We start from the raw sequence: 16,066 nt of genomic DNA, 5'->3' as shown, positions 1-16,066 counted from the left end.
TGTTAAATAAAATTCAGAAATTCAACAGAGAAATAATTTATCAGTTATCTTTTCGTGAAAGGTACTCACCTTTCACGCTAGAGCTAGCGAAAATACAGATACAAGGCCACAAGGCCCAAAAACCTTGGGGACTAAGATGCTATGACCCATTTTAGCTCCCAAGGTTTGTGGCGTATTATTACACCTGATGGAAAGTGGCCACCCCGCCCTTAGACCATGACGCTCTAAGACATATTAACTTCCTTATATCGCCAATTGATCACCAACCTTCTGAACTAACTTCATAGTGCATGTAGTTACATTGGCTCAAACATTTTTCAAACCGAAACACAACAATACTGAGTACTGTTGTTTGTTCTTAGAATAATTTGATGACCGAAAAGTGGACAGACAGACAGCCCTTCAACCAAGTTAAGTAACTTAATTATTTCATTGCTATTTTTTTAAAAAGACTATAATTTGTAATAAGTAAATAACGAATAAAATACTAATTAATCATAATGAGTAACAATAAATATTTGATACATAAATTTAGTCATTTGAATGCATTTTTTGTATATCAAGTACATATATTTTGAGTGGTGACAACATTGAAATATGAAATAATCAATTTCTTATTCGGATGTTTATGTTTTGAATTTGTTATGTGAAAATTTATATGATATATAATAACATATTAATTAGTATTGGATTTAAATTTTATATGAATATATATTATCTGTGTATTTATGCATCTGTCATCTGGAATGACACATTACGAAAGCGCGGGAAAAAGGGTACAAAAATTGGCGCGCGGTGAATATGACGTGTCGGCACAGCGAGCTAATAATTAAATATAATATCCATTTAATCTAATTGGTAGATTTATCTTACATGTAAACATTACAGTTCGGACTTATTGATGGCATTTTAAATAAATCCCTTTTAAACAAAGCAGATTATGGCCCCAATGATGTTAATGCTGCTGCATTAAATAGATATTTTCCAATCACCAATCAATAATAATGTATTGCTTTAAAATGTCATAAATATGCCAATTGACAGTCTCATTATATAATGACATCGCCTTGCCAGTAAAATATAATCTTTTAACATGGCATGGCTACTTGATTTATTCCGTTCCAAATAAATTATGTTTTGAAATAAATAAAAATACTGATTAATTAAATTAAGAATCTGTTTTAATTAGCTTTTTAAATTATGTTGTTTTAAATTGTACATCATTTACAGCATTAAAAATTTAAACGAATAATAAATATTTCATTTGACGCTTGACTGGGTAAGTTTTTTATTTGTTATATAAATTAAGATGCAGGGAAACAGTCGACAGACATTGTCTAACAATTACTATAAATACTACAACTGTCACCAAAATACTCTGTACCTGTCTTCTATTTAATAGTTTATTTTCAGCATGATAACACAAAAGTCTTCTCATTCATTAATACAGATTATAAAGTATAGCGAAGTGTTTACACATAAGTGTTCTAAATTACACTTAAATTACAAACATTCTTATTATAATAAGTCTGTTTAAAAAAATATTCTGATAAAAGATACAAACATACTTTCCTACATGTATTACTTATAAACGGGCAATAATTTAGGAATTAATTAAAATTAGCGTAAAAAAATAATTCGTCTATATTTAATTTTTATACCAGCAGAAAAGCATAATACTATTATCAAACGATGCAAAAATAACATTTTTTGCATTGCATTGCATACTTCGAAATGTGTTTATACTAAACGATGTGGTTAATAAAAAGTTAAATAAAAGTATCTACGTCCTGCTAAAGTAGATGTTCGATAAACCAGAAGAACACATTATTTCTACAACTAAGTGTTAACTGACACATACGCACAAATACAACATCATGCATGTAGCATACGAACACACACACCTACATACTTAAAAATATTTTACTTTCTATGAATGGGCTGATTAATTAAGTTATTGAAATAGCCTAGCTAGGATAGCCAATACCTAATCTATAATTCAATTGAAATTGTTATGCATTGAGACCTATACTGTCCTAAATATATCATGAACCTAAATGTTTATAATTATGTTTTATGACCTTCAAATAAACAAAATCTTCAATTCTACAGTATGAATATACAGAACAATATCACAAAGGAAACAGTAGTAAATTTTATTTTATAATTGCATATTATGCTTATGAATCAGACACAAATAAAAAAATAATTGCATAAGTATGCAAGAATCATACAAACGTGTATATGTTTCGTCATCAAGATAAGTTCCTATCTTATTAATTTATGTTCGAAGCAAGGTAAGGTGTATGACAGGATTTAAAGGGATGTTACAATCGACCGCTTGATGATAACAATCATCACTACAGAGTATAAAACAAAGTCGCTTTCTCTGTCCCTATATCCCTATGTATGCTTAAATCTTTAAAACTGCGCAACGGATTTTGATGCAGTTTTTTTTAAAGATAGAGTAATTCGAGAGGTTTTTATATATAATACATGGATAATTTAGTAAAGAAACACTGATAATTTTAGAAGTATCCACTGTGATGTCATATCATTGCACCCGTGCGAAGCCGGGGCGGGTTAGTTGAGTATACTTTTGGTGGAAAGTTGATTGTCATCACAAATAATCGAATATATAAGGCGTGTATTATGATGACAGAGCACTTTATTTTTCAGTATCGCTACGTATTTTAATAGTTTTATTAACAACTCTATAAGTGATTTTCTATGTGTTAGTACGTCTTGACCAATGTCGCCGTGGGGGTATATCGATTGGATTGTTTGATGTAACAAGTCGCAGTTAATCGATACGTAATTTGTATCGATTAAGTGCGACTTGGTACATCAGATATTGAATGAGGCCAATCGACCACGGGGAGAACCTTTAGGCACTGCCTGTGTATGTATATAAACCGTCACGGTCATTTGTTGAAGGGTATAGAAGTCGGATGGTAAAAAATCTCTCCATAATTTAAAATGTACATATTTTAATAATTATTATGATTGGGAATCGGATCATAAGTCTTTTAATATAATTACTAGTGTATCACATATGACGGATGAACATTGCCAAATATAATGATCACTTTGATGAAATCTGTGATAAATCATTATTGTATATGCACCAGACATAAGGATAAGCTTATCACGCAAACTTTGCGACTTCGCAAAGTCAATAAATCCTATTTAAGATTTTAAATTAACATGGTTATTTTTGTTATTAAAGTTATTTATTTTCGGAATATTTACGATGTTTTTTTTCTGTTCGGTAGAGCTCAATATTTCGACATTATCTACGAATGTCTTGTTCTTGTTGACATTCGTAGATAATGAACAAGACGAGCTCCACCGAACAAAAATAAAAAAATGTGGTAAATAACCCGAAATTAATAACTTTAATCAATAAATCCTTCTTGGCGAATTTACTTTCCGAACCAGGGGTAGCTTTACTTAACATAGTTGTTAAATTACGATTCAAAAGTGCTTGTAAAGGCAACTAGAATAAAGTAGACCTATTTTGATTTGATTAATATATTCCACCAAACACAAAGGAGTAGAGGCCTGGGCTAATTAAACCTTCTTAAGAGGATAGGAGGCCTTCGCCCCGATAGTGGGTCATCGACAAGCTAGATCTACTTTAAGTGGGATTAAAGTAACTAAAATTATAATTATTTTTTACTTTAATTTAAATTGTTTCGAATTAATGAGTTATTTTAAATTAAAACAAATTACAAGATTACCATTTAGTTAATTAATAATAACTTTCAATTATGTATTAAAAGGACAAATAAATTTACATAATATTTAATTACAATTTACATATTTTATCTTAACAAGTGACTGACTTTAATAAAAAAATAATTATCATAATCAATATTAAGAACAAAACGATTTTGAATAAATAAAGTGCTTGCCTTCTTATTAATTAAAAAAAAAAAACAATTACTATGCAACCTTGTTATATTTTTGTTAACTTTAGATTATATGTAGTAATTAGATAGCGTTTGCACTATCCCGATTTATTATAATTATCTCATGATATAATTTGTCTTTAATAGATTGCTTAAAATAATTTTAAAAGGGCCTCAATTTTACAGACTAATATTTTTATCTAAACTTTTTTGTGCCGCATATATTTTTTACATTGTTATTTTAAGTAAGGCTTAATTATTTACAAAAGATGAAGTTATCTTTTCCATTGGAGGTTAGACATTTTTTTATGTTAGATACGTTTAATCTTAGTAAGCAGACTGACCATATGATATAGAATTAAAATCAATATTCGCATCTGCTGAGTAGAACCGACCAGAAACTCAGTTACAACTCTTTTTCTCAAATGTAACACAAAAAATATTTTGTTTCTTTTTTACAATGGTTAATAATCAATATATGCACTGTGTCAGATGTAAGAACTAACTGTTGATTAAATAAATAAACTTTTCCACGGTTAAATCAAAAAACAAAGTTCATAAAAGTTACATGTGAGTTTCTTTAATGCAAAAGCAATCTGTCAAACGCTCATCTCAAATACATAGTAAGCCTTCTTTGTAGCACGTAATTAGAAAAAAAATTGTATGATACGTGAAGGTTTTGAAGTTTTTTTTAAGTATGGTAGTTTGTTTTCAAGTGTTTCAGAACTTATATTTTATCCATGTATGGTACATTCGTAAAAATATAAAAAAAAAAACGTTATACGTTTTAAATTAATTAATAATTAAAGTTATAAGTTTCATCCCTCGATTTCAAATTAGTTAATGAATTTTCGCATTAAGTTGATGGCTTTTCTCTACATTTCATTAACTTATAAGATATGATGAACAAACTAACATATGAAATTCAATAAATTAACATGAACTGATCTACTAACTGATCCTGACTAATCAATTTTCTCTTATCCGACGTGAAAGAATTGGTATTTTCTTTATCTATCGTTCGTATCATTCGAAAATTAAACACAGTGGTATATTTCATTAAAATAATTCAAATATTGCATAAATGAAAGTAGTTTAAAAAGTATAACTAATAAATACATCACTTGACCCTTTTTAAGGAATGTATAGATTTTCATATATGTTTCCATCAATACTTTCGATCCATCTGTATTTTTAATTCACAGACTCTCGATTGGATTTAGAGATATTTTTTTTAATAAGATAAAAATACTTTTTACATTATCAATAAATGTTGAATATTGTATGTGTTATAAATCAAATATTGAATCAATAAAATTTTTATTACCTTTCCAAAACATCACCAGCAGTTTTCGAGTTATATACAGATTTTGTTGGAATTAAATCTTCATCTTCCAGATCACGACGATTTCCGTAATAGAAAAGGGGAAAAGTCCACATGAAAAATAATCGAGAAATGAAACTGGGGGGACTTTTCTTTTTTGGTTTCTTAATGTCCTCTTTTTGTTTTTCATTTTTTTTACTCGAATCATTTTTAATCGTCACCATTTTTATTTATTTATTTATTTACACTTAGGTATTTTATTATCACCGTAACTATCTATCGCAAGCGGAATGGAGGTGCGCGCGCGTCGTTCGACATTTCCAGACTGTATGAGGAATAATTTTATTTTTCCGAGGCGGTTCGCTCCACTTTAATGGTACAGTAATCTTTATTAAACGATATCTAATCCATACAACATGACAGTGGAAGATTTTATCGAGAAAATTTGCTGATATAATTGCTTTCCAACATTATAATTAATATTTGAGATATTTATTTTTATTTAGTTCAGTTAAGTAAAGACGCCAATCGTCGATCGAAGCAACGGTTATGGGAAGATCGCATGGCCGTTGATGAATATATTCTTGTACTGGATCACGCAGTTACGTCTTGAAACCTGAATATTACAATACAAAATAATGCTTTTCGGAGGTAGGTAAGGTAGTGTTCCAAAATATTAGTGTTTTTTAATTCTCGTGGTAGAGTTTAACGGTTGTATCTCTTACCATAGTTCTTGTTTTCGAACTATTGTATATTCAGTACGTAGATATAGACGCAGTATTGATTTTTCTGTCCGATTTTATTAATATGCTGTATCAGAACCTAACTTTTAGACTTGTGAGCATACGAGTTTTCACTCGATTGTATGATGATTTTCATTGAATCGGAATGTTGTTTTGTGTTAGGTTTTTCTTCGATAATTGAAATATATGATAAAAATATTATAAATCGATTTTTTATGTAAAGAACATGGATATAAATGACGTCATCAATAAACCACAATAAAAGAATAAAAGAAGAATTATTTTGAAATATTGTATAAAATAAAAAATAAAAATATTGATTTTTTTATAATTTATATTTCGAAACAGTTTTTTGATGGCCCGAATTATTTTATCTGTGGCGAATTATTCTGAAGCCACTAGATAATCGTGTAATCAATACGCACAGCGGTATATTGATTTGAACATGGAAATGCTTACAGGAATAGAGTCAAAATTTATAAATTCAGCTTTATTAAAAGTACCTACGATTTTTTCTTATTTATTTCATCCTGGTAGAAGTTTGTTACAATACTTTGTTTTACTCTGTGCTGTGAAGTTAGCCTGGAGTCTCATCAATAAGCAAATTATCTAACGTGATTTTTATTATAATCTGATATAATCGCGTTCATTCCACAACTCGATTTAATAGATATTGATTAGTATTCAATCTTTCTATATATATGTTTATTATTTTATGATTTACTACTAATACTTTACGATTTATCTGATTTCTTTCTTGATTAATTCTCTTAATTATTAAATTAATAAATTAAATTAGTCCCCCTTTACTATTTTTTACGGACGAGCATATGGGCCACCTGATGTTAAGTGGTCACCATCACCCATAGACGTCGCTGTTAGAAATATTAACTATTCCTTACATCGTCAATGCGCCACCAATCTTGGTAACTAAGATGCTATTTCCCGTCTGTCTGTAGTCACACTGGTCCACTCACCCTTAAAACCGGAACACAACAATACTGCGTACTCTTGTTTAGCGGTAGGATATCGGATGAGTGACTGTAACTACCCAGGCGGGCTTGCACAAAGCCCTACCACCAAGTGAATCTTTACTTTTATGTAACAACAACTTCGCGAAAAATGTTCTGAAAACGGGAGAGTGCAACATATTAATAACAATGACGTTATAATACAGACTAATAGACAGATAACAGGCAATCATTAGTTAGTGCAGCTCTAAATAAATGGTTGTCACTAAATTTCTAAGCAGAATAAAATGTATAGCGAGGAAACGTAGCTACCACCAAATTGATACAACTTATTTCCGAGAATTATGTCGAGCATACATTTGATTTAGTACGAAGCCGTGGTACAAGTGTCCTAAGTTTCCATTACTTCTTCAAGATTGTTTAATATACTTGAAATTAATTACATGAACTCAATATTCTTTAAGTTTTGGATTCGTGTAACAAGCTATCATTATCATTCATTTAAATTGTATGATGCGAATTGTTTTGAATGAAGATGTTGTGTATTTCAGAAATATTTATTTATTAAAGGTATATTTTCTTATAATATATATTTTTAGAACCAGAAGTAGGAAGTAGATTAACCTCTAAAACAATTATCTTTAATTTAAAATAACAATCAATCTACCACAATAGAAAAACATTTAGTCTACAACACAAATAACCATCAATAATCACATTATACCGTAATAATTATATTCGCCATCTCAATGTGTCAACTACGAATCTCCCGCCCTTTTTTTTTAAAGGGACGTTGTGTGACTTTACGCAGATGTTGTTCTTGTTTATTCCAACAATATACATATATATATATATATATATATATATATATATATATATTAAAATTGATTTCAATTGTGTATCCTATGTTAAAGCGAAGTACAGTAAATCGAATATTTTCTACAGAACCCGAGCAATACTTAGGGGTATTAAGATAAATATAAAATAAAGTTTAAAGTCTCAGTCAAATTCGTGAAGTCGTGAGCGACTTAGAAAAATCAATGTTGAATAAGACTTGGAAGGGTGTAGTTTTGTAGAATTGGATTATTTTGTGGCTTCAATAAAAGTTTTTTTTTCAATTAAAGCGTGATTAACTAGTTGTTAAGTGTACGTGCATTTTAAACGATCACGTGCATCTTTAATCAGACTGCGCCACAATGAGTTTTCATGGGATCTCTGTTATACATTATTCGATACAAGATTTTGTAGACGATAAAAAGGCGTGGAATTAATACCTGTTGACTTCCACGCAGGATATATTAATTTAAATAATTGTATTAACTAACATGACTTTGTTTTTTTTAAATGTTGTAAAAGAGTAACTACTGAGTTTCTTGCCGGTTCTTCTCGGTAGAATCTACTTTCCGAACCGTTGGTAGCTTCACTTAATTGTTAAATGACGTCTCAAAAGTGCTTGTAAAAGCCCACTTGAATAAAGTTTATTTTTATTGGATTTTTGATACACGAAGAAACCTGCATTTGTCGTTTGTTTTTTTTTTCAAATGTATACCATTAACCTTTGATTGGGCTACTGATTGATTCGTCTTAAATTACATTCCAAAAGATGTTTTGCAATGTTAAAACACAGTGGCATTCTGTATCCTACCATGTGTCTTTGAAAAAGGTATCATTTAGGAAGAGACATCGGTGGTACTTTTCTTATGTAAGAAGTCGACTATTGTTGGTCAAATTGAAGCGTGCCTAAATTTTTGGACTACCAAGAAACTTAGGAATGGTTTACCGAGTCAATAATCTACTTCGCCTTAGTTTAGCAATATTGCTGGGCTAAGTCGTCATTTAGAGAGTGTTATTTCATTTTATTTTAAATGATATCAAGAATGATTTAGCTGGATATAAATTCTTTTAAAATATACTTCTAAGTGAACCTTCGTGTGGATATCTACTTTTTCCAGTGGAGTTACACAACTAGGCCCTAAATCCTTCCGCGGACGGAACCAGCAATATAGTTATTTTAGCAACTAGAAGAAAAGTAATCAATGAAATATGCAAACTTCAATTATGATATAAAATCTAGTAAAATCAATGTGGTCTTCGTGACCATAATCACCAACACCTTTTGTCACCATCGTCCGTACAACTAATATACTACTACAACTATATAATATACAAGCAAATGTCACGTTACTTCTGAGTAAGTTTTTATCGGATGGTCAATGACGATGCATAAAAACTCCTAACAGTACATAATAACTTACTTATTTCTTTATTTATTAATTTAATCTTAAATAATTTTTTACTTGAACAACAACAACAACAGCCTGTAGATTCTCACTGCTGGGCTAAAGGCCTCCTTTCCCTTTGCGGAGAAGGTTTGGAACATATTCCACCACGCTGTTCCAATGCGGGTTGGTGGAATTCACATGTGGCAGAATTTCTATGAAATTCGTCACATGCAGGTTTCCTCACGATGTTTTCTTTCACTGCTGAGCACGAGATGAATTATAAAGGCAAATTAAGCACATGAATCAGCGGTGCTTGTATGGGTTTGAACCCGCAATCATCGGTTAAGATGCACGCGTTCTAACCACTGGGCCATCTCGACACTTATTTGCATTTTTTTTTTGTATTCCATACAATTTCTTCGGGAAGGATAATGACATAGGTTACGTACCTCAACGGCGTCGGCACAAGGTTACGTACGGAGTTACTACACGCTAATATAATGAGCCCACACGTACATACATGCGGCATTCCACTGCAGCTACTATTACTTACTTACAAATACGAAATACCTACACAGACAGCAATTGCCTTTAAATTAGAAAATTAATACGGAACCTACCTTTTGACTATGTACCTCTCTCTGTCTTTTCAGAAATTATAAGACAAGCAAATTGTTCAACTAATGTGAGGTGGTTAAAGGCACCTATACACTTTGAAACTTTTTAAGTATTAAATAATTCGGTCCCAACTTAGGGATCTAACGTGTTGTATCTCATCTGCCTGTAGTTACACTGTCTCACTCACGCTTCAGGACAAAACTTGACACTCTTTAGTATTGCTGGATGGAGGTGTAATATCAAAATATGTAATGAGTTGATGGTACACAGACGTAGAAAGCACTACAAAATTCGATGTGATGACCCGATTTTTTATTTACGCAGTAGAAATTTGAAGAAGGTACAGTAATACAATACAGTACCCAAGCACCAGGCGTTGGGGCTGCCTTCGTCGACTATAAGTCAAAAATCTTTATTCAAAATAGAATTGTATACACTTGCTTATCTATACATATACATAATTGGAGTGTCTGTTTGTGACATTAAAATAGCCCTTTATTACACAATGCATAAGTATATACGGTACATATACCAAAATAAGTCTGACTGTTTGATTGTTCCGACAAATCTCTGGAATGGCTGGACCGTTTTTGACGGTACTTTCACTGGCAGATAACTGATATAATAAGGAGTAACTTAGGCTACAATACTTGTTTTTGTTAAATTCAAACGCGTACAAGGTCGCGGACCCAGCTAGTTATACATATGTACACTATACCGAGCAGGGCCAAACCTATGAATATGACGTCATTATTTTACTTCCAATCTTTCACAGGTATTCAAACGAGGAGGAAGGCGCCTATTACCTCTATAAATCGCTAGTCTAAATCTTCAAACTATGTGAGCTCTTGTCCCCCAGTGTAATCCAGTTTCATAGTAAAGTCTATTAATATTTTATTGGTATCTGAAGACCCAAGTTTCAAAACCGATCCGATTCTTATAAGACTCAGTGTTTGCGGCACTCGAGTACTTGAGTAGTTTCAGCGGCTGCGCTAGCTTTATGGGACGTGCTCTGGATATGCGATGCAGCCGGCGAGTCTACGCAAGTTGAAACACACATAGTATACATGTCTATAACCTACTATTCAAATATTTAGCAAATAAGTCTAACTAAATTATTGTACAAGCGGTAGTCGTATTAGTGTAGTATAGAACATTATTTATCAATTATATTAAATAATAACGGGATATTTACCATGTTTTTTATTTTTATTCGATGGAGCTCCATATTTCGACATTGTCTTATTCAGGAGAGTCGTTTTGATGACATATTATATGATTATAGATGATAAAAAAGCGTGGATATCTGTTGACTTCCAACCAGGATATATTAATTCATATAATTGTATTGACTAACATGACTTTGTATTTTTAAATGTTAAAAAAAAGTAACTAATGAGTTGCTTGCCGGTTTTTCTCGGTAGAATCTACTTTCCGAACCGGTGGTAGCTTCACTTGGTTGTAAAATGACGATTCAAAAGTGCTTGTAAAAGCCTACTTGAATAAAGTTTATATTGATTTGATTTGATATAATAATAAACGAACCACATTAATTTAAAAACAAATTCAAGAATTTCAAAACAAGAGATTTTCTTTAATACCTACTTTTGAAATCTGTATTTGGGCTTAAGTTTTTAATGACCAACATCACAGTGTTTTATAGTAGGATACCATCAGGTAAACGGCTGGATTTGTAAACTAGGTACTAGGTAAATAAAAATCAGGATATATATTTATATATCGTTCGGTCGTGCTTCAAAAATACATTAAGTATGCATTACATAGGAAGGCAAATACAATTTTTCACCAGTCAATAGATAAAATAGCTATTTATCACTATTCTTATATTTTGATTTAATGAATTATAAAAATGCTATCACAGAGTGTCTAAAGGACGTTTCATCAAACGATTATATATATCTACGAATATTAACAAATAATTATAGAGCTTAAGCTCTATCTAATCTAAGCATGTTAGATATTTGCACAAATTGTAATAAACTCTGATAGAAAATTGCATCTGAAATTGTTTTAAAATACGAGTATCGATATATATTTCAGTGCATGGGTTAGATATAAAATATTCATTTTGAAAATGCTAAAAATGGAAATCTTCCAAGGGGATACATCATCGGAGAATTCTAAATAAAAATTCTGGTCACGTCGAATCCAAGATCTTCAGAAAATATATTAAAGTATACGAAGACTTAAATAATGAGTTCACAACTTGATACCTTATAAACTCGTGTTGAATATTTCATTATTACTTATTCAAATGATTGTAAAATATATTTACAATGATACATTTACTAGATTTGATAAATAAATGATAAGGGTGATATGAATTAAGGCCAAATCGTATAATTGTTATCGCTATTAACGCACACAATAAATTGTAATGGCATTAGACATTTTATAATTATCTCTTTAACGTATTCGATATATTTTTTTTCTTTTTTCCTTGGTTATGATTTTTGATTGAACGATGATAATGATTTCGATTGGATGCTAAATATAATGTGTAACAAATAATATTAGTGAGCCTCGTTTTCGATGACTTTTTAGAGAGTAATCTGGATACTTATTAAGCATAATAAAGTAGCCTATATCTTCTTGTTTGGAGTTAATTATATGTAGCAAACAATATTAAATTTTGTCAAATTCAACTTAGTAGCTTAGACGTGAAAAAGACATACAGACAAGGTAACTTTTGCATTTGTAACAGTGTAGATAAACAAAAATACAGTCTGAAAATATCCTTCTGCTTGGAAAAGGAGGCCTTTCTCCTCTTGAACTTATTCAACGCTGATTCAACGAGGTTGAGTGCATACATGTGTTCGTGATTTACACACACATGTGTGTTTGACTTTTACCGCTGGGCACCCGCTGGGCACGAGATGAATTTTAAAAACAAATGAATGAATTTTTAATACACGAATATTCATTGGTGTATGTTGGAACTCGAAGATTGAGGGTTAAAACTACGTATTTTGTGTGCCTATTAACTATTTATGTGCCTCTCAGTTCCTTAACAATTAATGTAGTGAAAACATCATGAAAAAAGGTTCAGAACGGACATATATGTATATGTAACGGTTATATTATATATTTATCGAGGTAAGTGAACGTGACATATTAACTTAAAATATAATATATGTTTCAATGAATTAAAAGAAACAAGTAATTTGTTAAATTTACACATTAATTAATATAAAAAAATAGTTGATTATAATGTATTTAGTCAGTAAAAAGTTGTAATTGTTTTTAGGTCACCATGGTCGTCTTAAAAATCTTTTTATTGTATATTTATAAAGGTACTTTCTTATTTGCATAATTTTGTTTAAGTTATTGTATTGACATTGTATATTTTCAAACAAAGAATTAGAATGTATTTCAAGTTATTTTTTGTCATACACTATACAGAATGTCTCTATTTGATAGTCTATACATATAATAAAATTGGAGTGTCTGTTTGTAATATTAAAATAGCCATTTACACGGTACATATACCAAAATAATATTTTTTTTCAATTTTTGTCCGTCTGTTTGTTCCGGCTAATCTCTGGAACGGCTGGACCGATTTTGACGGTACTTTCACTGGTTGATATCAGTATAATTATATAATAAGGAGTAACTTAGGCTACAATAACATTTGTTTTTGTTAAATTGAAACGCGTCAGGTCACGGGCCCAGCTAGTGTAATATAAATTGGACGAACTTTCGAAGGGACTTCTGCTCCAGTCACTATGCAGTATACGACTGAGGCACGTGCGAGAAAATCTTTTTGTTTCTTTGTGCGACCTCATGTAAGAGTAATTTAGGTCGCAGAAGGCTTTACGCTGTAAATGGTACTTGAAAACTTTCTCAAAACAAACATCTCGTGGACCTCGGATTTTGAAGGGTTCCTTATAACTAACGAATACGAATTTTATTTCATAATCATTGAATGGTGAAAACGCATCGTTCATATGACAAGTTGTGAATACAAGTTATATAAGACAATAATAAAAAAAACCGGCCAAGAGCGAGTCGGACTCGAACAAGTAGGGTTCCGTACCATTATCTATAAAAAGTATTTATTACATTCTGTTGTTAAGTATACGTTGTTTCTAGGACAATAAATACTAAAGAAATCCTCATCTATATAAATATCAATTGTCGAACGATCGCGGTTCTTGATATACAGCCTGATGACAGACGGACGGACAGACGAGTCTTAGTAATATCACCACCCCTTCGCGTTACTCTAATTGCCTTATGAATTATTATTATACCCTCCAGTCATTAATCATGTATGTCAATAATAAGCATTTATATTTCTACATTTTCATACAAAGTCATATATATCCCACAACTGGACAAACATTTTGTAGATATACAACTAGCGACCCGCCCCGGATCCGCACAGGCGCAATATTGTAAAGTAAAGTAACATCCTGTAAATTTCCCACTGCTTGGCTAAGGCCTCATCTTCCCTTAACGAGAGGATTTTGGAACATATTAATATTAATTTAATAAATGTTTGATTGATTTGATTTTGATTTAATTTGATTTGATTTATTCCACCACGCTGTTCCATTGCGGGTTGGTGGAATACAAATGTGGCATAATTTTGATGAAATTAGACACATGCAGGTTTCCTCACAATTTTTTCCTTCGACTTCGAAAACATCTCAGTTCTTAGCGGGCGCAATGCTGATACTAAATATACTACAGAATACCTTACTACATTCACGGCTTTTTCGTCATTAGACAATACAAATTGCTATGGCCTTGCAGTTTAAATCTGTAATATCTTCGAAAATAACAATAACATTTAAATTACATGCCGTAAAGATCAATATTGGTCTATATTAAATGCACAATGTATTTATTTTACATAATTAGATAAAAATTAATGCTTTATTGCTAGAAGTTGAAAATAAGACATCATTTCTCGTGAATAGTAAAGAATAACAAATGGTTTTTATAGGCTATCCCTATGAGTTAGACTTTTACCATCGTAGAATTTTTGTAGATCTTTAATACTGTAGTACGTTATTTTCATCTTTATCGTAGTGATTAGGCATCGTTTGCGATGTAAGCGAAAAAACAGTTCTTATTTACGACTTCACATTAGATACCCCTAAAATGATCGGTGTTTATCTACTACGTTATGCACGTACACATAAAAACCTTCTTCTTGAAACACCGTATCTGGTATAAAAAAACCGCATCAAAATCCGTTCCATCAAATTTAAAAATCGAAGCATACACGGGGACAGACAGACAGCGGGAAACAACTTTGTTTTATATAATGTAATGAAATATTTTTAATCGTCGATGATCATCCGGATTTTAACCCGCAATCTCTAGTCTATGTAGACAGGTTATATTTCCACTATACCATTTTGCTAATTTTGATAAAGGCTCAAGTACAATCATTTTAAACAAAGAGCTCTTTACACGAATTCGCTTCCATTGATATTTGGAACAATACAAAAAAACTTACTGTACCTAAATGTATATTTACAAAAATGAAAATTCGTGATCTAAATTTCATCTAGATATTTCTCAGTCATTCATTTTACGTTTCCACATTCTTTATTAACGTTAGACGTTGCACAATGGCAATTAGTTATGCAGTAATGAACAAAAATAAAAGAAACATAATACAAATAAAATGCCAGCTCAGGTATTTTAATATAAGGTCAAATACACGAAATTACGTACGTCTAACGAGTTACGTGTAAAAAAGAATTTCGGTATTCGATAAAACGGGGTATATTCATTGACCTAATGCTGCCTTTCGAAGGTGGTAAAAATGTATGTAGTCCAAGGTCCATCAATATAAGCGATGGTGCGTAGAGCGATGGTGTTCGCCGTTGGAGTGCGGGTATGCGGCGACCGCGGCCCGCGCCCCGAGCCGCGCGCCGCAGTATGACGCGACTCGCCAGGCGCCCGCCCGCCCCGACTCCAACCACGCTAATGCGCCTAATGCTTACCAACTATTAACATATTAATGTTCCAACGATACTATATCATGTGTCCCGATACACTCAGAGTGCCTTCGATATTGCTTCTCAGCATATTATTTATCAACAAGGTTGTGTTTTGTTAATTTCGCTTAATGTTCTGTGAAGAAGCTGTTGTTTAAATCATTTCTAATATTTAAAATAAAAAAGTGAAGAAAATATTCAAGGTTGCGAATTGTTAATTGTGTGTGCTTTTTTTTCCATATGACAAAGGACAGTGTTTACAAAGAAATGTAACATAGCAACGGAAGTTTTGTGAT

The 16,066-nt window shown here is 31.5% G+C and overlaps 1 protein-coding gene across 1 annotated transcript in view; it reads right to left on the bottom strand.

Annotated features, from left to right (window-relative positions):
- LOC124542182 (ATP-binding cassette sub-family C member 4-like) overlaps positions 1-5,602 on the bottom strand; it is a 35,347-nt gene extending 29,745 nt beyond the window's left edge. Inside the window, exon 1 of the mRNA XM_047120127.1 lies at positions 5,242-5,602. Coding sequence (XP_046976083.1) covers positions 5,242-5,462 — 221 coding nt within the window. The 5' untranslated portion in view covers positions 5,463-5,602. The remainder of the gene's footprint in view (positions 1-5,241) is intronic.
- Between the last annotated feature and the right edge of the window lie 10,464 nt (positions 5,603-16,066).

The sequence above is a fragment of the Vanessa cardui genome, chromosome 2, assembly GCF_905220365.1.
Source record: "Vanessa cardui chromosome 2, ilVanCard2.1, whole genome shotgun sequence".
NCBI classification, from domain to species: Eukaryota; Metazoa; Arthropoda; class Insecta; order Lepidoptera; family Nymphalidae; genus Vanessa; species Vanessa cardui.
This window is presented reverse-complemented; position numbering and strand designations above follow the sequence as displayed.